Source organism: Podarcis liolepis, assembly GCF_965112155.1.
Source record: "Podarcis liolepis genome assembly, chromosome: 14".
Taxonomy (NCBI): domain Eukaryota; kingdom Metazoa; phylum Chordata; class Lepidosauria; order Squamata; family Lacertidae; genus Podarcis; species Podarcis liolepis.
The window spans coordinates 5,643,864-5,671,810 of record NC_139569.1 but is presented as its reverse complement, the minus strand read 5'-3'; the positions used below and the strand labels follow the sequence as shown (position 1 = coordinate 5,671,810).

The window sequence follows — 27,947 nt, the reverse complement described above, 5'->3', positions numbered from 1 at the left end:
CAGTGGGCAGCGACCCGGCGGCTCGGATCAGATTCGCACAGCCAGCACTGCAGTGAGAGAGAGTGAATGAGCCAGGTAGGGGCAGAGAGCTGTGAGTGCGAGCGCCCCCCCCCCCCAGATGTTGCGCCCGGTGCGGCCGGCCCCCCTGCACCCCCCACGCTACGCCACTGCAAAAGCAACTCCCCTCCTATGGTTTCCAGAAACCGGTATTCATAAGCATTGCTGCCATCAGTAGCCTTTTCCTCTGTGAAATTGCCTAATCCTCTTTTAAAGTCATTCAAGTTGGCGCCTGTGACTGCTTCCTGCATGGAGCTCCTTCCATAGCTTAACATGTGCTGAATCTTTGTCTGTCCTGAATCTTCCCACAAGATCTCCTAGGCAGGGAAGGCGCAAGCTCCTACCTTAGCAGAAGATGCATGCATGTCCACCCACCCCCCCATTTCCTCTTCGGAGGAGGTGGAGTTGCGGGCGTCACACACACACCCAAGCGCAATTGGGGGGATTCCCAGCCACGTCACCTCCTGGCCAGCCAATCGGATGGCTCTGGGGGCGTGGCCTGTCCTATTTAAAGCAGGACATGGCCAGGGATCTCCCTCTTTGCTGCCTGCCAGCTGTTCCTGCTTTTCCCACCCTCCTGCCCTATAAGGTTTTCGTTCCTTGACCTTGCTATGGACCTTGGTTGGTCGCCCTTGAGGGGCCTGGTAGGAATTTTTCCACTTAGCAAATTGGCACCAGCCACTTGGTTTTCGCCTAGCTCATAGCAAATCATCACAACTTTCTGGGTATTGGCGGTTAGGCATTGGTATTGCTCTGTAGACGGAAGAGGGGAGGAAGCGCCATCACCTGCCCAGCATATTGAAGGGTAGTCCGATAAAGGATTCCGGGGGAGCATGGCCCTGTCCAAAGTCTGGGGAGGTGAGGGCCTAAGGCACGTCCCCAATTGGTCACCCTGGGGGAGTTCCTAGTTGATGTGCATCAGCAGGACTCCCCCTACTGTTGGTTAACCCTTCCTGGACTTCAAGCAGATGTGCTGAAGTTGGATATAGTCGGTGAGGTCCAATGCCTAAGCCAATACCGCTCATCACCTGTAACAAATAAAGTTGTGGCCTTATTTAGCCCATTGTGTCATGTGTCATTATTTCCACTGGGGGGGGGGGGTGAGTTGCCACGCAATTCTGATTCTCCACCCTCAAGCGCCTCCTGGCTCCTAGACCAAATCCTGGTCTGAATGAGGGTGCTCGGAGGGAACCCAGGAGGGGTCCCGCAAGAGGCCGGTGCATCATCAACGCCACCATCTCCAGCTCAGCTTCTTACCAGTGAACGTATTCTTTGGGAGCCAGTTTGGTGATGGAGGGAACCACCGTGTGCAGCCACCAAACCGCGTCCCTCTGGATGGCTGCGATCTGGTTCTGGAAGGCACGCAGGACCTCCAAGTCTGGGGAGAAGGACAGAGGCAGAGGGGGTCAGAAGGAACGTCATCAGGTCCTAGGACGGCAGAGCCAGGAAGCCCTCTTGCACACAGCCATGGCGGGGAAGGGGCAAAGGCGAAGGGCAAAAGTCAGCATCTTCCCCATCTTACTTAAAACAGGTGGGCCAAGGTTCCAGGCCAGGGGTGGGCAATCTGCAGCCCAAGGGGCCTCATTTCATGCACCTCTTGGCCTGATTTCAAAAGCCTTCCAGAAGTGATCAGACCTCTGGGCAAGAGAGGTCAAGTCCTTCCCTGGGCTGGGATGAAGCAGGAAAGCGAGAGGGAGATGCAAGGGTGTGGAGGGATGGCTAGAGGGAGAAGGGGCAAGAAAAAGAGAGATAAAAAGGAAACAGGGTAGTAGGAAAAGAGAAAGGGTGGCCCCACTCTTTTTGGTGTGACCCTGCCCACCACTGGTTTCAGTCCTGCCCCCCAACCAAAATGCGGCTCCAAACACGTTACAATAGGAAAATGTGGCTCTCAACACAAAAGCCCTGTTCTTAAGTCCGGGCAGACAGATCTGAAGGGTGGGTGGCGGCAATAAGAAAATTCATTTTATTTATATTTATTAATTGGAATTTATGTACCACCCTATACCCGGAGGTCTCAGGGCTTTTGTTCACAGAACAAAATCAAAATGTAAAACCACAATATATATAATCAAAATGAAAACAACAAGCCAATAACACCCCCCTCAAAAAAGAACCACATTAAAAAAATTAACTGGAGTTCAATTTGTTGCCTGCAAGAGTAATCCTGTTAACAATGTTCAGATGCAGATAAAGATAAAGAGATTGTAAGGATCAAATGATCCCTGGGAAAAGAGAGGGATCCTTTGCTGCAGGACTGGCGCTGGAAAACATGGCCCCCGACTCTTGCAAACGAAACCACTCTGCTGTCTGTGCAGTTTGGGCATGCAAATGTTTCATCTTTAATTGATAAAAGAGGGCAACGCTCTCGAAACAGGCTGTGGGACTGACAACGCACGGCAACAAAGCTCAGATTTATGATGACAGACATGTGATGGAATTAATAATTTTATTTATTTACGTGCTTATTTTCACATCGGTTCTGGGCAGCGTCTCCAGAGCAGGCCCACAGATCCTACATGTCTACCCAGCTCCCTCTTCCTTGCCCTGTTTTTAGAGACTAAGCCAGGAGATGCAACCCACTTACTCTTCTTCTCTCCTTTGTCCCACGCAAGGCCAGCTTCCTTCACCTGGGCAGTGATGCTGAGCATCATGGAGACGGCCAGCAGGTCTGTGATGTGGATGACAAAGCGGTCCTGTCGGGGGTAAGAGGGGAGGATGGTGAATATGGGGGTGGGGGTCGCCGGGAGGCAGGACAGGCCCCCCGGCAAACGACACATACATGCCAGCCTGTCTCTCCCTTCTGCGTGCCGCTCGGGAGATCCATCAGTCTTCTTCCCCGACGTGCTTCCGTGACTCATGTCTTGGGACGTGAGCGCACACTGCCTTAGCAGAGTCAACAACAGCAGAGCTAGACTCGAGGTGTGAGTACTAAGCTACCACTATTATATACAAATCAGGACAAAGGAAAACATGGTTCCTCTCTCTCTTCTTCCTTGGAGAGAGGGGGATACAAAAATACAACAACAGGACGGAACAGTTTAAATCAGGGGTCGGCAAAGTTTTTGTGGCTTGGGCCAGTTCGCGGTCCCGCAGACAATGCGGTGGGCCAGAGTGTGTGTACACGCATGCATGCGGAAATGCATGCGCTCCTTCCAGTGCGGAGGAGGCATGCGCAGCTTCCCATTGGCTTCATCCCGCTGCCCTGCGGAGGCTTCAAGGGCTACCCCAGAAGCCAGAACAGCTAGACGGAGTGCTGCGCAGCGCTCCCTCTAGCTGTTCTAGCTTCTGCCTTAGCGGGGAGCCTTCATCCTGCTGCCCTGCGGAGGCTTCGCGCAGCTATCCCTGGCTTTTGCGGGAGGTGCATCTTATGGTCCTGTGCGTCTAATAGAGCGAAAAATATGGTAAACATTGCACACAGGAAATTTATAGGACGTAGAACTTCTTTTACAGAAATAAGATTCATTAAATCTGATAATACGAATGGAAGTCAAAAGCTCTGTAGCTGTGGATAAGGGATTAAGAACAAGACTGAGTGTAGTTGGATTAATTAAGATTTTGGAAGCAGGATGGGAAAAAACCCACATTCCACCTTGAAATCCAGCACACAGGAAGTCGCACAAAACGCATAATCGGCTTTATAATTGGTATATATTGGCATATGAATTGTAATTAGAGATTGACAAAATGTGGTTTTTATCGGATTTTAGTAATTGAAAATTACAAAAAAAAAATTACAGAAACAAACAAAAACAAAACACGGAAGGAACACACCATACAAGGCGCCTTTTGCAGAAGCAGCTGGTGGGGGAAACTGAGCAAGCCTCCTACCTTGAACTCCATCTCAGCGTACTGAGGCTCCTTCCGCTCCTGCATGAGACCGAGGCAGAAGGCCTGGAAGTTGATCTCGTGCTTCGTCTGCTTGATGATCTCCCGCAGCAAGGCCCGCGAGGCGCGCAGGTAGTCGTCTTTGTTGGTCAGTAGATCTTGGAAGACCATCGCCAGGAACTGGGAAGAGAGCAAGGAGGAGATGCTGCGTTGGCAAGAGGGGGCTGATCTGTCCCACAGGCTGCTTCCCCAGCCCTGGCTAACCAGCCCCCTACCTTCGGAGCCAGCTCTGGGCTGTGCTGCAAAACCGTGTAGAGAATCTGCATGTTGTTGGGATTTCTGGCATTTGAAAGCTCGTTGAAGACCACCGATTTGACCACCGTGCCCAAGTTGTCCCGGTGAGCGTTCAGCAGCTCCCTGCAGGAAATGAAGTATTTTTAAAAACAGGGGAAAAGCTTATTTACGCAAAAGAAAAACAATACTATATAAAATGTAGGAAAAAGAGGAGTGGGAATTCAACAAAAGCACCTGTCAAGGCACGTCAAGACCTCCTCAAAGAATAAGAAGTTCCAGAGTTCATGTTACATACATTAAAGTTGCCAGATCTCCATAACTGCCCGCTGCATATGTAATAAAGTTCTGCCAGGTGATATAAAATTAATGTGGTTTTTCCTTTTCCTTGCAGAACCTGGATTCTATATGCATTTTTAAATGCTATTGCTAAAGTCCAAATTGTTCTATATAACGTGGGTAAGTTTAGGTTATCCAGTTTTTTCCATGATCAAATGGTTGTTTGTCTAGCAACTACAGTGGTGCCCCGCAAGACGAAATTAATTCGTTCCGCAATTTTTGTCGTCTAGCGAATTTTTCGTCTTGCGAAGCACGAAATCCCACAGGAATGCATTGAAAATCAATTAATGCGTTCCTATGGTCAAAAAAAGTCCAAACAAAGCCAAATTTGGTACAACAACAGTTTATTAACTGCTCTTTAAAGTCACACATGCTGTAAAGAGCAGTTCAAAAATTTAAGGGAAAATAAATTAACTTTATAAACAAAACATGTCTTTGTTTTTAGTCAAAGAAAAAAAGTCGCGAGACGTTTTCGTCTTGCGAAGCAAGCCCATAGGGGAAATTCGTCTTGCGAGGCAAATCGCGAACGGAAAAACCTTTCGTCTAGCGAGTTTTTTGTATTGCGAGGCATTCGTCTTGCGGGGCACCACTGTATAAGGAAACGCAGAAGCAAGTCCTTAAATTTGGTGTCCTTGTGATGTCCTGTAAAACCATTATTAGGTGCCACATAATACTCATTCTGTATTTGTAAGAAAGCACTTACACTGTGGAACTCCCTGCCTATTGACATCAGGCAAGAGCGTTCATTGAACTCTTTTCAACACTAGATAAAAACATTTTTGGTCTAGGCCAGTGTTTCCCAACCGGTGTTCCGCGGCACACGAGTGTGCCGTGAGACATCGGCTGGTGTGCCACGAGATGCCTGGAGGGAGGCGGGCGAGTCGGGCGGCGAGAGGCGGGGCGGCGGCGGCGGCGAGGAGAGGCCGCGCCTCCTGCTGCTGCCTGGCGCTCCTCCTCGCAGCCGGCAGCGCTGCCTGGGCGCCTCCGCGCGACTCTGCCTCGCTGGGTTTGGTCTCCCAGCAGAGACGGGTCACACGCGCCCCTCCCTCCCTCCCTCAGCCTGCGCGGAGGGAGAGCCAGAGAGAGGCATCGCTCCTGCGCTCCGAGGCGGATTGAGCGCAGCTGAGAGGAGCTGCCGAGGGAAAAAACTTTCACTTTTGTGCGTCCCTCCCGGCGTGACGCTGCGCGCTGACGTCACGGGGCGGGGCTTTAATGGTGGTGTGCCGCGAGATTTTTTTTCAGTAAACAGGTGTGCCGTTGCCCAAAAACGTTTGGGAAACACTGGTCTAGGCAAGCCTACCCAGATGTGTTGACATGTCTTACCCTGTTTCTAGTTTGTTGCTTTCTTATCTTTATTTTTAATGTGTTAGATAGTTGTTCTTGTTATTACTGGTGATTTTCTCTTTGTAAACCACTTTGTGGTTTGCTCATTTGCTTTTCTTTTTAACAGTCAATGAGTCTTTAAACATTATGAAAGCAAAAAATAATTCTAGCATAAATTTAATATTATCACTAATCAGTTGCTTAAGCACATCAGACCAAAATTCTCGTACAGGGTGGTGTTCCCACCAGAGGATCTGAACAAAGAACCAACCAAGTTGACTGTAACTAGGCTCCTAGACAGACTGCTGGACTTAATGCGAATTCCACCTGTCCCTGGCACCTGCCAGATGTAGGGGAGAAACTCTTCCCCATCTCCATTAGCAACAATTCAAGGTCCACCAGTCTCTTTTCCTAACCACTGACGTGCACAAACCTTGCTCCTGCTGCCCCTGCTCTCTCCCGCAAGTCTGGCTGGGTGATAGACTGATATATTGTCCAAAACCAGTTTGAAGTCCGCAATGTGCTATCGGTTTCATAATTTTTGACGTGGAAATATATTGTGAATCACGGTGTGTGTGTGTAATGCAAGAACCACAATGCAGGTTAAGCAGTGAAGCCAGCCAATGCCTCTACGTAGCTCCATCCTTATTTCAGACATTGTGATACATTGGTACATCACAATGTTTAGCCCGTATATCACGAAGTTGAAAACCGGTTATCAGTCCATCCCTACCCACAAGGAGGATTTGGCCCACCTTTGCCCTTTACCTATAGGACCGCCTCTCCTGGTCTGCCCCGCGGGGGACATTAAGGTTCACAAATGACAACATTTTGGAGGTCCCACGTCGCAAGGTGGTTAGATTGGTCTCAACTAGGGCCAGGGCCTTTTCAGTACTGGCCCCGACTTGGTGGAACGCTCTGTCACTAGAGACTAGGGCCTGCAGGACTTGACATCTTTCCGCAGGGCCTGCAAGACAGAGCTGTTCCGCCTGGCCTTTGGTCTGGACTCAGTCTGACCTTTATGTTTCCCTCCCCTTATGGTTTTGATCTATGGGCTACTATTAAAATGAGGCTGCATTTTAAATTGTATTTTTAACCTGTATTTTAAATTCCCAACCCCCTATTATGTTTTTATTGTAATTGTGAAGGGATGATGAGCTGCTTGTGCGTAAAATCATAGTCCCTCAGAGTTTGTTCAAGTCCACAAACCTCTGTCTGTGACGGAGCCCCTCAGACATGGCTCCTCTAGTCACTGGCAGATTCCGACAGTGGCTGCTTTCGGAATCGCTTCCAACATAAAAGCTCCTTAACGGAAACACGTCTTCTGGACTCGCGGCGTGACAGTTTCCGGCGAGGAGTGGGTCTCCCTATGGGAGGTCCAGAAACCTCCCCACTGTTCTCGCTGGACGTGTCCCTGAGCCCTCCCTCTTGCTCGCTTTCCCTCAGAGACCCACCTCTCCCCCTGCTGGTTCCTGCTTCAGCTGCTGGGTCTCTCCCAGCCTCCGTGAGCCCTTCCACCACCTGTCCCTCCGATGGCAGTTCCCTGACAGTAATTTTACTGGTGTTAGCCGCCCTGAGCCCGGCTCTGGCCAGGGAGGGCGGGGTTTAAATAAAATTTATTATTATTTATTATTACTCAGGTGTCAGCGCAGGGGTGTCCACAAACTTTTCTCAAAGAGGGCCAGATCCAAAGTTGTTGATCGTTTTTTAGGGTTAAAGTTGTTGAGCTTTATTTTACGATTTTACCCAACCGGCGGGCCGGATTAGGCCCCCAGGCCTAGTGAAAGAGGGCCTTTTGCCTGGCTTCAGCCTGGGCTTACCTGACACACAGCATATAGTGGTTGAGAAGCACTTTGGGTTTGAGGCGGATTTTGATCAGGTTGGAGACCACCTCGACGTCCTCGGAGCTGTGGGTGTTGCAGTTCATGCAGACCGACATGAGCAAGTCCTGGGCAGGTCTGGTGAGCTGGGAAGGAAGGAGAAGAGAGGTGCAATGAGGGCAGGCATGGGAGAAAGAAGCCCCGCGAATAAAATGAAGATGGGAAGCTTAGCCCGGAGTTGGAAAGAAGATAAAGTCCCTACCAGAGAAGAATGGCAAGCCAAGCTGAAATGGCAAAGCTGACGGGAAAACTCAGAAACCAAAAGGATAAAAACTTTATAAAAGAATGGGGAAATTTTATAAGTTACTTAGGAGGCCACTGTAAGCAGATGGAAACAAAAGCAGGATTTTGACTGACTTGTAGTGTAAAAAATATTATGGACAATATGGTTTGATATAAAAATTGGAAAAGGGTTGAATATGCAGTTGTAGATGCTTAAAATAAGACTTTATGGAGGGAATGGGGGGGAAGTCTCGAGATTCGGAGAATTTATACAGATATGTTCTTATAAGTTTGTGTTTATTTGTACTTCGTATTTGCAAAAACAATAAAAATGATTTAAAAAATGAAGATGGGACGCTGCCTAATATCAGGTCAGACTATTATGATTATTTATTAAATCTCACTGCCCTTTGTCTGAAGATCACAGGGCGATTTACAATATAAACACACACACAACATCCCATAATAACAAACAAAAACCTGTCCTGGATAGAATCCAGCCCCAGCTCCAAGTTCAAGTAAGGGAACGGGGAGTTTCAGGTTTTGTAAAAAATCCAGACCAAGCCCCAGCCTTCTTACCTTGGGATTCTGCAGCCACATCTCCAGCCTCTGCACGGCCATTTGTCGAATCTCCTTGTAGCCGCAGGTGGCAGTCAGGAGGCGCAAGAGATTCCGGGACACGTTGTCCATGGGCTGGCGCCTGTTGAGCTGGTCCCGTAGCATGTCCAGGACATATTCCTCCACGCTCTCGGCCAGGTCGTCGTACCTGGGACAGGACAAGGCCGTATAAGAATAGGAATTTATTATTTATACCCCACCCACTTGGCGGGGTTTCCCCAGTCACTTTGGGTGGCTCCCAACAGAATATTAAAAACACAATAAAACAGCAAACATTAAAAACTTCCCTAAACAGGGCTGCCTTCAGGTGTCTTCTAAAAGGCAGGTACAGTGGTACCTCAGGTTACAGACACTTCAGGTTACAGACGCTTCAGGTTACAGACTCCGCTGACCCAGAAATAGTACCTCGGGTTAAGAACTTTGCTTCAGGATGAGAACAGAAATTGTGCTCCGGTGGCGCGGTGGCAGTGGGAGGCCCCATTAGCTAAAGTGGTACCTCAGCTTAAGAACAGTTTCAGGTTAAGAACAGACCTCCAGAACGAATTAAGTTCTTAACCAGAGGTACCACTGTAGTTGTTTATTTCCTTGACATCTGATGGGAGGGCGTTCCACAGGGCGGGCGCCACCACCGAGAAGGCCCTCTGCCTGCTTCCCTTTAACCTCACTTTTCGCAGGGAGGGAGCCACCAGAAGGCCCTCAGAGCTGGACCTCAGTGTCCGGGCTGGACAATGGGGGGTGGAGAAGGTCCCTCAGGTATTCTGGGCTGAGGCTGTTTAGGGCTTTAAAGGTCAGAACCAACACTTTGAATTGTGCTCGGAAACAAATGTTGGGCATGAAGCACAGGCTGCTTTTAGAAGGAGGTTAACAGAGCAGGACAGGTTTGGGGTCATAGCTTTTAGGTCTATCAAACAGCCAAACTGGGATTCAGGGTGGCTGACAACATCATCATCATCATTATTTGGAAGAAGCATTATTATAAAATGCAAAAAACAAACTAGTGGGAAACACTAAATGAGACACATCAAAGCACGTTGAGAAGCAGCAATTACAAATGTGGTTTCTCCTGAGAGCAACCCTATTATCAGCATCGTCTGTCTGCACCTTCGATTCCAAAGGTCTGTCTGAAGAGGAAGGTCTTGATCTGCCAGCAGGAGGATAACAGGGAGGGAGCCAGGATGACCTCTCTTGGGAGGGAATCCCCCAATAGGGGAGCAGACACAGAAAGGCTGTCTCTCATGCTAGCACTAACTGTGCCTCAGAATAGTCTCATCACCATCTTCTCTGTCCTTCAACTGATCCTGTCGTTTCTTCTTCCCAGCCTTTGACATATGCAATCACTGCGGCTACAGCTATATGAACTACAATGCCTATAAGGCAGGGATGAGAGAAGCCACATATGGATCTACTGGGAGTGAGTGATTTGCAGGAAATTGACTGAAGGAATGATCGCCGGGCGTGGAGCACACTTCCACTCACAGACAAGCCACAGCTGTCTGAACATCATGCCCTCTATCTAACCTTTGGCTTTCTCAGTGGTCTGCCGTGCCGTCTTGTGACCTTTGTCTCCTTCGTCATACATTGTGCAAGGGGAAAATGACGCGGTGGAAACAGGTGCCAAAATAATTTTGGACCACCCCACAATCGTGTGATTGGAAGATGTAAAGGGCACAGTCCAAAATGTATCTGACTGGTTTTGCATATTGTGCTAATAAAAAGAGCCTCGGCAGAGCTAGCTGGCAGCTTGCCAGTGCACAGCTCACCTGCATTACCAACTCCCGCCTCATGCCTTCACTTCATTAGCAATAGCAGCAACAACAAGTTGACTCTGCCCCCCATCCCGGACACCCACACTTCAAATTAAAGCTAGGGGTTGTCATGGTATTGACGGAGAACGAAGGGAAGAGGAGAGACAAGTAGAGGAAGGGGGGCAGGAAGTGACAGTGGAGGAAAGGAGGGAAACTCAGGAGGAGGGAGGGCTCTCAGATGCTGGAGCAGAGCCTCAACACCGCACAGGAAGCTCTGGCACAGACAGCGAGGAAGTGCCGGTTCCATCTGCTCAGGAGGGTGTTAAAGAGGAGGGGAAAGAGACATCACATGAGAATGCCTCGCCTCTTCTGCTGGAAAAGGGGCGGATGTAAGTCACTCCGAGAATCTGACCCGGAGGATTCGGACGCATGATTATGTGTGCTGCTTGTACATACAGTGGTGCCCCGCAAGACGAATGCCTCGCAAGACGGAAAACCTGCTAGACGAAAGGGTTTTCCGTTTTGGAGGTGCTTCGCAAAACGAATTTCCTATGGGCTTGCTTCGCAAGATGACAATGCCTTGCGAGCTCCTGCGGGGTTTTCCCCCCTCCCCCCCTTTTCTAAGCCGCTAAGCCGCTTATCAGCTGATCCGATCAGCAGATAAGCCGCTAAAAGCCGCTAATAGCGCTAATCCGTCAATGGGCTTGCTTTGCAAGACGAAAAAACCGCTAGACGAAGAGAATCACAGAACGGATTCTTTTCGTCTTGCGAGGCACCACTGTATGTAAAATAAAGGACGTATATATGCATCGCGGAGTGAGCAGAGGCATTTCTTGCGGAGAGCACTCACAAGCCATCACAGGGGGTGACCAGGGATGGATCTGGGGAGGAGTGTGAGTGCAGCTCAGTTCTGGCACTCAAAGCAAAGCTCGGCAGCGGAGGACACCATGCTTTTGCACCTGGCTCCCCTGGGTGGATCTGATTAAGCACAAAGAAGGTCCTGTAAGTGTGGAATCTGTCCTCCCTTGCTATAGGGTTAATAAAGACATAGGAAGGCCCAGCTGAATCTCACATGCCACATTTCCTTCAATCATTCTGCAATTCTCCAGTGCTGTTTGAAGCGAGGGCATTTGCCATCAATGGGTGAGCGTACCTGGGCATCAGTTGCCCTTCCTGCTCTGGGCTCATCTTGTCCTCAGCAATCAGCAGCTCGCTCTGGCTGTCCTCCTCTTCAGGCACAGAGGGATGTGGGCTGTTCCCTGAAGGAAAGCCAAGAACACACATTTCAACACAGAGAAAGGCGACAAGTTCAGATGCCACAAGAAACCGTGGTTTGTCACAGTGGGAACAAGCAGCAGCAAACGTCACAGACTCATTCTCACCCTTCCTCTCCGGAAGAGCTGCGAGGAGTGCAGAAGCTTTCATTTCCAGTTAGCGACAGTTTAGTGCTACGTCTGAACTGTACTCTGTGGTTAACCTTAAACGATGGTTTATTGAAATAAGCCCTATAAAATGACGCCATCTCGTTTTGCGACAATCTCTCTGCTAATCTCATCTTCAGATCCCAGGACCTGCCAAGCACCACCGTCAAAATTTCACACCGGGTCAATTTCTGAGAAGTTCCATTTAAGCTTCCGCATCAACAAAATGTTAAGCAAACCACACTGGAGGGATTGTACTGATGATATGCGGTGGAACAGTTCTGTAACAAATTGATTTTGGTGAAAGGTATTTGAAGAGACTGGTAAAATAGTAGGATGCAAGCTTCAGTAAATTCCACTGCTGGCTTTGTTGTTCCTATTTGATAATGAAAAGGCTGGTGTTCCTTACAAGGACTTCGTTTTAGTTTCAAAGGTGGCAGCTCATCAGCTGATAAGTAAACACTGGAAAACTGGTACAGGATTAACGTTATCCAAGTTGTACATGAGCATCTGGCAAATTTGAGGGCCAGTGTGGCACAGTGGGTAAAGTATCAGACTAAGACCTGAGAAACCAGGGTTCAAATCCCCATTTGGCTATAAAGCTCACTGGGTGACCATGAGCCGGTCATTGTCTATTAGGCTAACAGGGTTGTTGTGGGGATTAAACGAGAAGGGGGAGAGCCACGCATGCCACACCTTGAGCTCCTTGGAGAAAAAGGTGGGATGTAAAACCAGTAAAACCATGGGTAGGCAAACTAAGGCCCGGGGGCTGGATCCAGCCCAATCGCCTTCTCAATCCGGCCCGTGGACAGTCCGGGAATCAGTGTGTTTTTACATGAGCAGAATGTGTCCTTTTATTTAAAATGCATCTCTGGGTTATTTGTGGGGCATAGGATAATATGCAACTAGATGATTGGGTAAAAGTATGGAAGGAAAATATAAAATTTACAGCATGTACTGCGTTAAAGGAAAATATTATGAAAATGATATATAGATGGTATATTACACCGGTCAAATTAGCGAAAATGTATAAAACCTGTAATAAGTTGGAAATGTAAAGAAAAAGAAGGGACATTTTACCATATGTGGTGGGAATGTAAGAAGGTGAAGGGTTTCTGGGAGATGACATATAATGAACTGAAAAAGGTGTTGAAATATACATTTGTAAAGAAACCAGAAGCTCTTCTGTTAGGAATAGTAGGAAATGAAATAAATAGAAAGGACTGCAAACTTTTCCAATATGCAGTTACAGCGGCAAGAATATTAATGGCCCAAAGATGGAAACAGGAGGAAGTACCGACCCTGGAAGAATGGAGAACGAAAATGATGGACTATGCAGAACTGGACAAATTAACTGGGAAGATTAGATATCAACGAGACCATATGTTCATCGAGGACTGGGGGAAATTTGTAGAGTATCTGAAAAATATATGTGATGAACAAACAAAGTTCATGGGATTTCAAGAAGCTCTGTGAAAGGTTGAGGAGTATTGTAAAAAAGAAAAATAAGATTGGGAAGGTATATAAAAAGGCAGTATTAAATTTAGGAAATGCGTAACTAAAATTTAACTATGGATGACTGGCAGATAAGCTGAAGGAAGTCCATAATATATAATATGTGATAAACCTTTGGTATGGTATCATATGTATATTGTATTGAAAACTAATAAAAACTTTTATATAAAAAATATATATTTGTGGGGCATAGGAATTCATTCATTTCCCCCCCCAAAATATAGTCCAGCCCCCCACAAGGTCTGAGGGACAGTGGACTGGGCCCCTGCTGAAAAAGTTTGCTGACCCCTGAGTAAAACAATACATAACTGAAAAGTTAACAAAAAGACAACGGAAAGTTAAAAACATGACTCTGGCAGTTTAGCTTGGTTTGATTTCATATGTCAACAGGTCTACACATACCATAATTTCTCAATCAAACAATAGAGATCTTTTAAATTTAATCTACTGGACTTCTCAGTGAACACGATTAAAATGGATGTACTGTGATGCTCTTGCATGCTGAAGTTGTTATCTGTATGTTCAGAAAACAAACAACCACCTTCCAAGCAACTCTCTGAGTAAGAGCCCTACCAGCGCTCAGGTCTCCTCCGCTGCGTCCAACCTCCCCATGCAGCAAAATGCTTTTGGGAGGCATCTTGGTGCTGAAGGCCGTCTGGATGTTTTCCACAAAGGTCTTGCAGTGGGGGCTGTCTACCCAGATACGCTCTCCCAGAGAATCCTCAATGTAAACCTGTAAAGGAGATGAACAGAAACTCCTCTCTGCACCTGCACCAAAAAGAACTGGTCCCCTTTTTGTATCCCCGGGCTCAACTGGGAAGAGAACCAACATACAGGCATCAAAGCAGTTAAGCGGGGTGGGTGGGTGTGCCCCAAACAGACAAGATCAGTACTTTCCAACCACTCTTATATCAGATGCTGGTGTTACAGGTATTCAAACTTTTGGGATGGCACAGATCTGTGTGGCAGAAATGAATGGTAGCTGATAATTGCAGCTGCGGCAACTCTGGGCTCCCTCTAATTTTAGCCAAAATCATAAACCCTCCATAGCTTAATAAAAACAATGGGGTAGGATATTTCAATGGCTGTTGTATTTGCTTCTCTTTCTAGCAGCTGCCATTCCAACTGGCTGCAGCAGAGGGAGTGACAACACCACTCCAATTGGCCCCTGAATTGTTTTGATTCAAGCTGGCCCCTTTAAGAACTGATGCCGAGTTTGCTTGATTTCCTCTTCCCTCCCCATTGCTTTTTCCTTTTGTGACATGTCCACTAGGGCCTGCCTTGTTTCGTTTTGGCTGCGTATATCTAAAACACAAAGCCACTCTGGGAGCCTTCTCATCTGAAAGGCAGGGATAAAAACACTTTAAAAGAGATAATTATTTTCGAGTGACAGGTGTTGAAGACGCTCCTGTCCTTGCACACAGCCTTAACACTTCCGCCTGCCTCCAGTAGGCCTCTCACACGAGCACTGCCCCAAGTTGGTGTACCTTGACAAAGATCTCAGGCCAGTTCTCGTCTTCCTCGTATGCCGCCATGAGGAGGTTGCAGGCCAAGACAGACACCAGGCTGTTCCCTTTGGCTTTGAAGTTGATGGAGACGTCTCGGCGGAGAAGACTGCACAGTGCCTGCAAAAGCAAATTCCCCCAGGGAGAACAAGCAGAGAGCCTTAAGCAGGTTTGTATAATAGCTTACAGTTGATTCTATCAGTTAAGGGTCTTCTACTCTTTTTTTTAACCAATTGTCTCTGAATGAGCTGTGAGTAGCTGGTGGAAAAGGGGCAACATTGTCATTTCCTGTATATTGAAAAAGCATGCACCGTATGGTTTAAAAATCAGCTTTGGTCTTTGTGTTCCTTAGTGCTACATTCGTTTCTCCAAAAGAGGTATGTTCCCTTGTCTATCCCACCATGCCCCTAGAGTTAAGTTAGTCAATATTTCTAATCTTCATGCACAAAGACATATCCGGCTCTCACCTCAATCACTCCTTCCGTGGCAAAGATGTTGGGCTTCATTTTTGCCAGGTACATCAGGCTCAAGTACAGGGTGGTGTCGGGCTTTGCCCGGTTCATTTTCAGCTGCTTCACGGCCCCGCACAACACCCCTTCGATGCGGTCGTCATTGCCTTCGGCTTCCGCAGCCTCGATCTCATCCAGCAAAACCGCTGGGGCCACTGCAAAGAGAGCCAGACAAGAAATGGGTTCCTCAGAGCCCTCAGCCTATTGGCAGGCATCATTTTTAAGCAATCCAAATAAATGTTACACCAAAGCTCAAGGCAAATGGCTTCTGGGGGGGGGGGGTTGGAAAAAAGGTAACACTCTTAATAACCTAAAGGTGGACAATCTTTTTGGTGAGGGTGCCAAAATATTAAGGAGCAGAAGTCTTGCACCATGGTTCACATTTGCCCACAGGGCTTGAAATCTGCATCAGAGCAACAAAGTCCATCATCTACCTTTGCATCAAAACATCTGCATATGTAAATGATGTCTGCTGGACACAAGAAGAACCTGCTGGATCAGGCCAATGACCCATCAAGTCCAGCATCCTGTTTTTACCATGGCCAACCAGATGCCTTTCCTGGAAACGCTCAAGCAGGATTCGAACACAAAGCCCTCTCCCCTCCTGCGGTTTCCAGCAACTAGTATTCGGGGCGTATATTGTCTTCTCCGGAGCAAAGGGTCTTTCCCTCTCTCTTTACCTTCAATGGGGACCACGGAGGGCTCCTTGATGGAAGGAGAAATGGCCCGTTTCTCAGCCACGGCTGCCTCCGCCAAGCGTCCCAAGGCACTGAGAGGGGGCGTCGAGGAGAGTTTGGGGCGCTTGGCAAGACTGGAGGCAGCCTCCCGCTTCCGCTCGGAGGGCAACCCAGCCGAAGCCGGCTTGAGCAGCGTGACAGCCGCTTTCGATTCATTGGACTGGCCTTTTGAACCCAAGGCGATGAAATCTCCCGGAGGCGGGTGACCTAGGAGGAAAAAAGAGAGCAGTTCACAGCAATGCAAAGTCAGGGAGAAAACAGGAAGCTGCCTTATACCGAGTCGGATCATTGGCTCAGGTAGCTGAGTATTGCCGACACTGACTAGCCGTGGCTGTTCAGGAGTCTTAGTGGACCACAAGCTTCACGTGAGTCAACAGTGTGATGAAGCAGCAAAAAAAGCTAACGCTATTCTAGGCTGCATCAACAGAGGTCTAGCATTCAGATTAAGGGAAGCAATAGTCCCACTCTGTTCTGCCTTAGTCAGACCACACTTGGAAGAGTGTGTCCAATTCTAGGCACCACAATTTAAGCAGCATACTGACATGCTGGAACGCGTGCTGAGGATGATCAAGGGTCGGGAGCAGTTGAAGGAGCTGGGTATGTTTAGCCTGGAAAAGAGGAGGCTGAGAGGAGATAGGATAGCCATCTTCAAATACAGTGGTACCTCGGGTTACATACGCTTCAGGTTACAGACTCTGCTAACCCAGAAATAGCACCTCGGGTTAAGAACTTTGCTTCAGAACGAGAACAGAAATCATGCAGCAGCGGTGCGGCGGCAGCAGGAGGCCCCATTAGCTAAATTGGTGCTTCAGGTTAAGAACAGTTTCAGGTTAAGAACAGACCTCCAGAACGAATTAAGTTCTTAACCCGAGGTACCACTGTATGTTAAGGGCTGTCACATGGAGGAGGGAGCATGCTGGTTTTCTCCTGCCAGGGAGGGTAGGATTCAAGTAACAAGAAAGGAGATTCCAGGGAAACATCTGACAGCGAGAGCCACTCAACAATGGAACTGGACTCTCCTCCCTTGGAGGTTGGACAGCCATCTGCCATGGAGGCTTCAGCTGAGATTCCTGCCTTGCAGGGGGTTGGACTGGATGACCCTAGGCAGCGGTTCTCAACCTGTGGGTCCCCCAGATGTTGTTGGACTACAACCCCCATCATCCCTGAGCTCTGGCCTTGCTAGCTAGGGGTGATGGGAGTTGTAGTCCAACAACATCTGGGGACCCACAGGTTGAGAAAGGCTGCAGGGGGTCCCTTCCAATTCTACACTTCTGTGGTTCGTAGGTTTCCAAGCAGAGGCTGGACCAGGCCACCTACCAGGGATCGTCGAGCTGTTACTCCTACGTTGCAGTGGGGGGTCAGCCTAGATGACCCCTGGGGATCCCCCTCCCAGCTCTGCAGTTCTAGGATTCTACGTCATTCCTTTCTGGGGGGGGGTGGAGAAGAGGGGTTTTTGTTTTGTTTTTAAGGCGGAGCTGCCCTCCCCCCCCGGGTCTCGTGCACGCGCTTCCCCACCCCCACCCCCTTTTACCCACCGGAGGGTTTGGCGACGGCGCTGGGGCGGCGCGCGGCCGCGGGCTTCGGGCGGTTCATCCCCGCGGAGCCCCCTCCTCACTCCCGCCCTCTCCGCTTTTTCCCCACACAGTCGAGGGGCCGGCAGGGAGGGAGTTAACGGAGAGGAAGGCGGAAACGGAAGTGGTCGCGCGTGCCCTTCTCGACCCGGAACAAAAATAAGGCGAGGGTGGGGAGCGAACTGGCTTCCAGCCTCTGGGCTGCGCGTCTCTCTGGCGCCACCGCGCGCCCGGGAGGGGGAACTGCAGGCTTTTCTCTCCCCTTTGCCGGAGGAGGTCGCGGAGCGCCACCTAGAGCTTCGGGATCGTTTCAAGTTAAGCGAGCGGAGGAAACCGTGTCGATGCGAGTCTTTCGCCACTTAGTGGCCGGCGGGGGGGGGGGTGGCTGGCAAGGGGAACTGCGACGATGGGGCTCCCCCCAAAAAAAACAAACCCAGCGATTTTCACCCGCACAGCACCACGATTGTAATCCATGGTCAATGGCACTAGACAGAGCTAGCAAAGGGGGCAAAAATTGTTCTTGTTTTGTTCTTGTTTTTGTTATGTATTTTGTGTTTTCACCTTGTATTTTTATGCCGTGATCTGCCCCAGTGGTCTGGCCCAGGATGCATCGCCGTTCTGAGCAAGGCAGCAGAACGGACACAGATAAACAAAGCTTATGGATGTCACGCAAAACACTTTGCGCCATTGCTATTCTGCAGGTGAGGAAGAGCGGGCTGAGGTTTTTTTCTGGCCTTGATAGCTGGTGGTGGTGGGAATGGGATACCAGATGTAACCTGTCCTGGCTTACCCAATAGGCGGACTATTAAAGGTAAAGGTAAAGGGACCCCTGACCATTAGGTCCAGTCGTGACTGACTCTGGGTTGTGGCGCTCATCTCGCTTTATTGGCCGAGGGAGCCGGCGTACAGCTTCCAGGTCATGTGGTCAGCATGACTGAGCCGCTTCTGGCGAACCAGAGCAGCGCATGGAAACACTGTTTACCTTCCCGCCAGAGCGGTACCTATTTATCTACTTGTATTTTGAGGTGCTTTTGAACTGCTAGGTTGGAGGAGCAGGGACCGAGCAATGGGAGCTCACCCCGTCGCGGGGATTTGAACCGCCGACCTTCTGATTGGCAAGTCCTAGGCTCTGTGGTTTAACCCACAGCGCCACCCGCATCCCTTTTAGGCAGCAAAGCAGGTGCCCAATAGGGCACCAAAAAGAGTAAAATTTGACAGTTGCAGTTCATAGTTCACAGAACCATAGAAATGTAGAGTTGGAAAGGACCCTGAGAATCACGTGTTGTGGGGAAAAACAGAATCTTGCTTGATTTCCTTACGCTCCACACTCTTCCTCTATTTTCCTGTTCTCGTCATTACTTATCCCCACTTAAACCAAGGTGGCGTCCTACTAATACGAATTGAAAGAATGAGAGGAAATCGGATCCCTGCTGTGTGTTGCACATCATATACCTGCATGTACGTTTCAGTGTATGTATAAGTTTTGTGCCGTTTCATAAAACAAAATTTTGACGCTTTGCTATTTTGTTTTGAATTACATATGGAATGTAGGCTATGAGTCTAATGCCTGCAATTGTAACCTGAGGTCCTTCTCTGTGTGCCCTCTCAATGGGAAGTCCAGAGGGAGGCAACACAAGAACGGGCCCTTTCAGTTGTGGCTCCCTGCTAGCCGAATGCTCTCCCCAAGAATTATAGCCATAGTTCTCCATCTCTGCCCTAGAGATGTTGGCACCCAGAGCCAGCCATGCCTCCCTGACTCAGCCAAATACGACAGAGAGTGAAGGGACATTCAGCCAGTTATGCTGCCAATGCAATAACTAGGGTTGATTGAGGGTTTCTTCCTAGAAAAGCTTTTTATTTTAATTTTTATTCAGGAGCCCTAGGGCTTGCCGATCAGAAGGTCGCGGTTCGAATCCCCGCGATGGGGTGAGCTCCTGTTGCTTGGTCCCTGCTCCTGCCAACCTAGCAGTTTGAAAGCACAAAGTGCAAGTAGATAAATAGGTACCGCTCCGGCGGGAAGGTAAATGGCGTTTCCGTGCGCTGCTCTGGTTCGCCAGAAGCGGCTTAGTCATGCTGGCCACATGACCTGGAAGCTGTACGCCAGCTCCCTCAGCCAGTAAAGCGAGATGAGCGCCGCAACCCGAGTCGGCTATGACTGGACCTAATGGTCAGGGGTCCCTTTACCTTTACCACCAGCCATAATTCCAGTTGTCATTCCCAGCAACCCCCAGCTACCAGTGTTTGCATTTAAAACGAGAATGGCCAAGCTGCATTTAACATTGCACTTCTGTCTGGCCCAGGGACAGGTTTGCTCTCTCACGCGTTGCTCGAGAAGTGGCGAGCAGATCGTGCATCATTTCACCAGGGTCCTGAATTTCTGCTACGACACGCTTTGCAGGTTTGTCGTTTTGGTTCTCTTCGAATATGCCCAGCAAGCATTCATGAACTGAAGTGAATCGCTTTGAACTCTTTGAAGGTTTGTTTTATTGAGAGTCAATCTGGGTACAGCCAGCCACAGAGAAATGGCAGATGCAAAGCCCCAAATGAACGGGTAAAAGCTAAACAATCCGAATGAGCCACTCACTTTGTTTTTCTGCATTGCTGGACTTTCCTAAATGGCTAGAGGCAAAGCAGGCAGCTCCCTGCTCTGCTAACAAAACTGCAGGTAGGGGGAAGGAGGGATCTGTATAAAAAATAGTGCAACTGAGCATCCCCCCCCCAAGGGTACATTCTGAATCACTGCAGACACATTCAAACAGGAGGCGGGTTCATAACCAGCCCCAATTCCCTCTTGGCGAAACAAGCAGGTGTTGGGATGTGATGCAAGAGGTACTACCTCCGCAGCACTGAAGGAAGCGAACCTCACCTAAGGCGGCAAAACCCCAAGGGGCCGGCCTTGGGTGAGGCTGTGGGTTAGGTCAACAGTGGCATCTATCGCTTGAGCAGCTCTTGGAGCCCAGTTCAGTTATCGCTGGAAGGCACCTTCCAGCAGAACCTGTGAGCCATCGAGCAAACGGGGTTATGGCGAAGTGAAAACCCTCCGTTGATCTTTGTGGGTTTAAAGCAATGTTGGCAAAATAGGGCTTTGGCTTTCAATGTTTGTTTGAGAACAAGCTGTCTTGTGCTGCTTACCAGAACTCCAGGCGAGTTCTCTTGGGCTCAGGTCCTGGAGGAATTGTGTTTTTACAGGCTCCTGCACACAGACACCAGGCCTAAACAGGCTAACCAAAAAACATTTGGTTGGCCACAGTGACGATGCTGGCCTGATCCAGCTGGACACTTCTTATGAACCGGAAAATGTCCGGAATTGAGGCTGAGTCTTAGGAGCACAGTCATACCACACATTTTCCACTGTAAATAGCCATTGCCCCCCAAAGGATTCTGGGAGCTGTGGTTTGTTAAGGCTTCTGAGAGTTGCGAGGGGACCCCTATTCCCCTCCCAGAGCTACACTTCCCAGAGTGGTTTAATGATCAATCCCTCTTCACAGGGAATGCCTATTTGTGGAATGCTCTCTCAGAACCCTGAACAAACTCCCAGAATCCTTTGGCATAAGCCACCGCTGCGGAATCATATTGCTTTAAACCAGGGGTCAGCAAACTTTTTCAGCAGGGGGCCGGTCCACTGTCCCTCAGATCTTGTGGGGGGCCAGACTATATTTTTGGGGAGAAATGAACGAATTCCTACGCCCCACAAATAACCCAGAGATGCATTTTAAATAAAAGGGCACATTCTACTCATGTAAAAACATGCTGATTCCCGGACCGTCTGTGGGCCGGATTGAGAAGGCGATTGGGCCGCATCTGGCCCCCGGACCTCAATTTGCCTACTCATGTTTTAAATGCATGGTGTGAATGTGCCCCAAGAGAGTGCCCAAGCTTTAGCGCCCTCTGCGGAAACAAAAGGGTACTGCGGTGAATATCACCTGCCCCTCTCATTGGCACGGAGGATGAAGGCTGAGGAACGTGTTCTCCTACCTTTGCCTGGCTTAGCGGTGCTGCACTTTCTGCCCTTGTTCCACGTTCGAGTCCTGCTCCCAGCAAAAGACAGCAGAGACCCTGGCTTGCATACCCTCCCCTCCCCAAATCAGGACCCTGGAGGGTAGGGTTATGCTGGACAAACATGTGGCATCTTAGGAAGAAGAGGTCCTCTCCCCCCACTCAGCCTTGCTATCTAGGATCCTTTAAACCGGGAACACCAGGCAGTGGGCTTGGGAAGCTTGGCATGCATAGAGTCCCTTCTCATGCAGCGGCAGAGACAGTGCGATAAAGGATGCAGCAGCAGCAGCAGCACAGAGATCCTGGGCTACCTTTAGAAACACGCACAAAACTCACGCACACAGATACACAGTTTAGGCACTCTAACCCAGCGAAGGCGACGGAGGCGTCTCCCTTTTCCGACGGGAGCAGCAAAGCACGGGATGGCTCGGTGGGACGCCCAGCAGCGTGCAAGAGACCCTCGCCCCATCGAGGGCCCAGCTGAGACGGGGCTTGGGTTTTGTTTTTTTGGCAGAAATGCAGTAAAAGCCGAAGCAGCAGTAGGGAGTCCCTTTTCCTGAGGAGACACGAAAAAGAGAGCGCGAGGCTCGGGGCCGCGGAGACCCTCCTAGGGGGTGTGCGGCCCCCCCATCCGGAGGGCCTAGACAGGCGACAGACCCGCCTGCCGGCAACAGTACATTCAGACGGCTGGGGTGGAGGGAACTCTGCCAGTCTCACATCCAGTGTACGCTGAATCCGCGGCTGAGGTTGAGCTGCAGGTCACTCACAGTGAGAACCTACGAAGGAAGCAAGATCAGTCATTAGCTGGGGCCTTTATTCCCTTCATTAGGACGCGGGTGGCGCTGTGGGTTAAACCACAGAGCCTAGGACTTGCCAATCAGAAGGTCGGCGGTTCAAATCCCCGTGACGGGGTGAGTTTCCGTTGCTCGGTCCCAGCTCCTGCCCACCTAGCAGTTCGAAAGCACCTCAAAGGGCAAGTAGATAAATAGGTACCACTCCGGCGGGAAGGTAAGCGGCGTTTCCGTGCGCTGCTCTGGTTCGCCAGAAGTGGCTTCATCATGCTGGCCACATGACCCGGAAGCTGTATGCCAGCTCCCTTGGCCAGTAAAGCAAGATGAGCGCTGCAATCCCAGAGTTGTCCGCGACTGGACCTAATAGTCAGGGGTCCCTTTACCTTTATTCCCTTCAATAGTTTGCGTTTCTAATAGAAAAATGGGGGCAGGAGGGATAACTATTGCAATTATTTTTTAAAAAAAGCTGCCAGTGGTAATCTAATAAATTGTTGGCTTCAAGTTACAAGAAAGGAGATTCCAATTAAACATCAGGAAGGACTTTCGGAGAGTAACAGCTGTTCAACGGTGGAGCAGACTCTCTGGACTCTCCTTCCTTGGAGGTTTTTAAGCAGAACTTGGATGGCCGTCTGCCACGGATGCTTTAGTTGAGATTCCTGCATTGGACCTCAGGGTGCCTTCCAAATCTACAATTCTGTGATTCTAATTGAAACCTGCAGTATAGAGTGCTTCTGTTTAGGGTTACAGCCAACCATGTCCTATTCTTTCTTTCTTTCTTTCTTTCTTTCTATCTATCTATCTATCTATCTATCTATCTATCTATCTATCTATCTATATTACATATCATTTCCAACAATCATATAACATATTTTCTTATCTTATACAATGTTTCGGACTTCCATCAACTGCATCTGAAGATTTTTCAATCTTTATCACTTAATCTACATTTCTTAATTTCCCTATTACTTTTAATTGTCCTTAACTAATATCTCTCTTCATAATCTTCTCTGCAATATTTCATATAATCCTCCTTACAAAACTTCTTGCAGTCCTACTAGCGTAATCTGTTTAACACAATTGCTTTTCAAATAGTTCAAATATTTACTCCAGTGCTCTGAGAATCTCTGGTCCTGCAGGTTTCAGATCCTTCCTGTCATCTTATCTAATTCTGCATAGTCCATTAATTTCGTCTGCCATTCTTCTTTCGTCAGTAGTTCTTCTTGTTTCCATTTCTGTGCCAATAATATTCTTGCTGCCCCTGTCCTATTCAATGTCATTTCCCTCTCCCACAGACACGCAACATTCTGTGGCCAGCATGGTGTAGTGGTTAAAGTGTTGGACTAAGACCTGGGAGAGCAGGGTTCAAATCCCCACTTGGCCATGTAGCCCCCTCAGTGACCTTGGGTCAGTCACTCATTCTCAGCCAAACCTGTCCCTCAGGGTTGTTGTGAAAATCAAGTAAGGAAGAAAACTATGTATGAGTTCTCTGGGAGGGGTATAAATGTAAAAATAACAAACAAACATGCTCAGTCTTCATGGGACAGTTTTCCCCCCTTCTCCACTTGGGTCGCCCCACCCCAAATACTCTATATTCTACTTCTGCAAACTTTGGAGTTCCCCAAACCTTGCTGATACCTCCCCCTTGAGGGTGGATGTTCTTTTTTTGGCTGTGTAAGGATCTATCCCTGGAGAACTGAGTTTGCTCTTAGCATATTAGAACTGCAAATAAAAAGGTGGTGTGTTTTTTTGTTTTTTTTAAATTAGAATAAAGCTAAAAACAGTACAGTGACCAAGTTAGAAAACAAAGGCAGTAGAATCATAGAGTTGCCCAGTGAAAAACAAGCAGTGATGGGCTTTTCTTGGGAGGGCATGCCAGATTCTAGGTGCCAACACAGACAAGACCCTGCCTCTAGCACCCACTGGCTGCACATCCAAGCTGCCTGTCGGTTACCTGGTTTGTCAGGTAGGTAAACGGCCTCTCCTTGCCATTGACAGTGACTGTCTTTGGCTCTTCTCGGACCCCGTAAACACTCAGCGCATCCACTGTGACGTACGTGGCTCCCGCGTTGGAATGCAGGACGGTGGAAGTGAATGTGTTCTGGAAGGAAAAGAGAAAAAAGCGGGAACTCCCTGGTCACAGCTGCCTCCCTGCTTCAGCAAACACACTCAACTCCTCTCTTCTCTTCCCCGCTGCTAATATAGGATCGATTCATTCATGCCACCCTGCTTCGGAAAGATTAGTCTGTGTGCAGATCCTCTGGGGCTGTCGCTAAAGGAAGAGAAGAAGTGATTCCCGTCTGACAAGGCCACAGGAAGAGATCTGCTAGATTTGAAGCAACTTCTCAAGGTCGGTTGACACCAGCTCCTCACCCCAAGGCAGTCATTTGCAAACTTTTTTCTCTGGACCACACTTCCAGAATAAAAAATGGCTTGTGCCACGTCTTTTTAGTGAGAATAAATATATTGGAAAACACAATTAGGATTGTTTGCAGTATCACTCGGTGCTCCTGCTCTCATTTTGAAAAGATATCTATCTATATTCTGCAAAAATAAGAATTGATACTACAGTGAGATGTTTAAATTTTTCATTCATTGTCCTTGAATCTTCCTGCCACACTTGGCACCCTCTCCTGCCACATCAGTGTGGTATGCCACAATTTGTGAAAACTACTGCCCCCAAGCATCACCTTCCCCCAGGCTGCCTCAGGGGCAGAGATGAGAAGTGGGGCTCACTCCGTCTCCTTTGCCAAAAGCCCAGCAGGCGCCTCCTGCCCCTATTGAGCAATGGTTTAAAAACTGGTGGTCCACGTTTAAACCCTCACCTTCCTTGTCACTTTCCCCTTGTGTGCCGTGCTTTTTTAGAGCGTAGACCTGTGGGAAAGGACTGTCTTGTTTTAATTTATTGCATGCAAGCCGCTCTGGGAGCCTTCCTTTTGCCGAAGAGCAGGGTAAAAAGGTTCTAAGTGAATAAATACAGTGGTACCTCGGGTTACAAACACTTTGGGTTACAGACTCCGCTAACCCAGAAGTAGTACCTTGGGTTAAGAACTTTACCTCAGGATGAGAACAGAAATTGTGCGACGGCAGTGGGAGGCCCCATTAGCTAAAGTGGTACCTCAGGTTAAGAATGGTTTCAGGTTAAGAATGGACCTCCGGAAAGAATTTAAGTTTGTAACCAGAGGTACCACTGTAGGTAACTTGCTGGTCACACCACAACAGGGCAAAGAGTCTCTTCTTACCTGTGTGACGTTGAACACTAAGTAAGAATAGTCGCCCTTGGCGAACGTGTCCAGGCTCTCGCCGTCATCCCAGTAAAGGTCTCCCCAGGCATTGGCGTTCTGCGACAGGGCCGCAATCAGGTGAAGAGCGTTCCCACTGCCCACCGATGTGCTGCCTCCGAGTTTCTGAGAGGGAAAGGGATCAGCGTGTGAAATCCAGATTCACTGAAAGCAGCCCCAATTAGGGCTGGGCGATGTCTGGTTTTCAACATTGTGATATATCACAATGCCTGAAGTAACACTGAGAAAGGCTGAAAAAGGGGCTGGGATGTGGAGGAAGGGAGGCAGGAGCGACCAGGAGGAAGGGAAGGAAGCGGCCTGCTTGCTCGAGCGAAGGATCTCCTGCCTACTCCACAGCCCAGCCCCAGAGCCTTGGCAGAGGGAGCCTGAGGAGGTGCTCTGCCTGCCTGCCTGCATATTTGCCTTCGTCCGAGCAAGCGGGGCAGGCTGCCTCTTTCTGAGAGGGGAATAGGGGCCACCTAACAACTCTCAGCACCCTTAAAAAAACACTACAGCTCCCAGAATTCTTTGGGGGAAACCGTGACTGTCTGAAATGGCACCAGAGCACTTTAAACGTATGGTGTGGATATGGCTTCAGTTCATAAATTCACAGCAACAAATGTCCAACACTTATTTGATAACCACATTTATGTAGTATTATGCAATGTATGCAAGGCCTTCTTTCACTTTGATCTCACTGCACATTGCACTAAACTGGTCTTTGTGTCTGTAATTATATTGTTCTAAATGGGGGCAGGGGTGTCAGTCTGGATCATACCCTGGGTTCCTTCCAGGCCTGCTTAGAAAAGGCTGGGCCTTTTTGCCACCTCACCTGGCAGGATGCCACATCATCCTAGGATGGAGAACAAACTAAAAGAGACTGTGTATAGGAGGGGTGTGTGTATGTGTGCGCTGGGCTGATGCTGGAAGCTAGAGGCATTTCTCGCTCTGTCCATAACATGCACAGAGTGGAACTGTGCATATTATGCACAAACAGCATAATATGCACAAACAGAACTGAGTTCCTCGGGTCTCCAAGCCCCCCTCCCTCGCTTCCCTCTCCTGCTCCCATGTGGCTGGGAAGGCAAATTCAGCAGTTAACTGGAGTTTGCTGTGCCGTCCAGAGCTAGGCCTGCTAGCTGTGGTTGAACAATGAGCTCCAGCAATCATAGTTTGGCGTTGGCTTGTTCGAAAGGTAAACCACAACAAAGCCTGTCTTTGGCGATGGAGGTTACCCTGTAGCACCACGGTGGGCAGTATGTGACCACGCAGGTGCCGTTGGACCTCAAGTCCCATTAGCACCAGCCAGCAGGGTCAGGGGGTAGGGGATGATGGGACTTGCAGTCCCGCAATATGTGGGGGTCCAAGAGTTACCTACCCACCCCCTTTTTAAAGAAAAGTTACATGGTGGCAGGTGGAAGAGGATGAAAACTATCAGGCCTCACCTGGGTTGGCAGGATGGTCCCTTCCCGCACATGCACGTTGATGTGGTCCAGAGGTGCAGCCATCTTCAGGTTCTCCCCGCTGCTGTTCACTGAAGAGCCCTGCAGGGGGCAGCGAGAGGCTGAGCTGTCAGGTTCAAGCGGTCAGATTACAGCAGCCTCTGCCAGCCTCCCAGCAACCCCAAACATCTGGAGCATGGGTAGGCAAACTAAGGCCTGGGGTCCGGATCCAGCCCAACTGCCTTCTAAATCCGGTCTGCGGACAGTCTGCGAATCAGCATGTTTTCACATGAGTAGAATGTGTCCTTTTGTTTAAAATGCATCTCTGGGTTATTTGTGGGGCATAGGAATTTGTTCATTTTTTTTCCTTTTCAAAATATAGTCCGGCCCCCCACAAGGTCTGAGGGACAGTGGACCGGCCCCCCTGCTGAAAAAGTTTGCTGACCCCTGATCTGGAGGATGCCACGTTGGATCAGGGCTCTATGAGACACACGGCCACCTGTTTTGGGTCGCTGGTTTTGGCCTTCAGAGCCCTAAAAAGTTTGACGCCACCTAATCTGGAGGAGATCCTACACTTCCATGAGCCTTGCCCTGCGTTTAGAGATCAGCATCCGAGACCTGGCCTGTTGGCCCATCAGCAAGAGTTGTTAGGCTGGCGGGAGCGAGGGACAGGGCTCTCTCAGTGGTGGCTCCACACCTTTGGAATTCCCTTCCCAGGGAGAGAGAGAAAGCGATGGCCTCATCCCTGCTGCTTTCAAAAAGAAATAAATCCGTAGGCACATTTATTAAGATTAGCTGAACAGTGATGCACTTAAAAAAAAAAAAGAGTTAACTGCTGGTGGTCTTTGTGTCTGTAATTATATTGTTCTAAATTAGTGGGGT

At 49.0% G+C, this 27,947-nt stretch overlaps 2 protein-coding genes and 1 long non-coding RNA gene across 4 annotated transcripts in view; 1 reads left to right on the top strand and 2 right to left on the bottom strand.

Annotated features, from left to right (window-relative positions):
• INTS1 (integrator complex subunit 1) overlaps window positions 1–17,696 on the bottom strand; it is a 76,168-nt gene extending 58,472 nt beyond the window's left edge. The window contains exons 1-12 of the mRNA XM_083474665.1: window positions 17,523–17,696; window positions 15,931–16,194; window positions 15,209–15,405; window positions 14,724–14,861; window positions 13,810–13,969; window positions 11,454–11,559; window positions 8,517–8,703; window positions 7,656–7,801; window positions 4,158–4,299; window positions 3,886–4,062; window positions 2,642–2,750; window positions 1,315–1,435 (exon numbers count right to left, since the gene is read on the bottom strand). Of these exons, the coding sequence (XP_083330791.1) occupies window positions 1,315–1,435; window positions 2,642–2,750; window positions 3,886–4,062; window positions 4,158–4,299; window positions 7,656–7,801; window positions 8,517–8,703; window positions 11,454–11,559; window positions 13,810–13,969; window positions 14,724–14,861; window positions 15,209–15,405; window positions 15,931–16,194; window positions 17,523–17,580 (1,805 nt within the window). The 5' untranslated portion in view covers window positions 17,581–17,696. The remainder of the gene's footprint in view (window positions 1–1,314; window positions 1,436–2,641; window positions 2,751–3,885; window positions 4,063–4,157; window positions 4,300–7,655; window positions 7,802–8,516; window positions 8,704–11,453; window positions 11,560–13,809; window positions 13,970–14,723; window positions 14,862–15,208; window positions 15,406–15,930; window positions 16,195–17,522) is intronic.
• Window positions 17,697–18,038: 342 nt separating this feature from the next.
• Window positions 18,039–24,702, top strand: LOC310693134. The gene is made up of 3 exons (XR_014518993.1): window positions 18,039–18,259; window positions 19,859–19,956; window positions 24,548–24,702. It is a non-coding gene; the product is annotated as an uncharacterized lncRNA (long non-coding RNA).
• LOC310693053 (lysosomal alpha-glucosidase-like) overlaps window positions 20,025–27,947 on the bottom strand; it is a 30,536-nt gene continuing 22,613 nt past the window's right edge. For both annotated transcript variants that reach the window (XM_083474696.1, XM_083474697.1), the window contains exons 17-20: window positions 27,069–27,167; window positions 25,585–25,749; window positions 24,297–24,443; window positions 20,025–22,330 (exon numbers count right to left, since the gene is read on the bottom strand). In XM_083474696.1, the coding sequence (XP_083330822.1) occupies window positions 22,268–22,330; window positions 24,297–24,443; window positions 25,585–25,749; window positions 27,069–27,167 (474 nt within the window). In that variant the 3' untranslated portion in view covers window positions 20,025–22,267. The remainder of the gene's footprint in view (window positions 22,331–24,296; window positions 24,444–25,584; window positions 25,750–27,068; window positions 27,168–27,947) is intronic.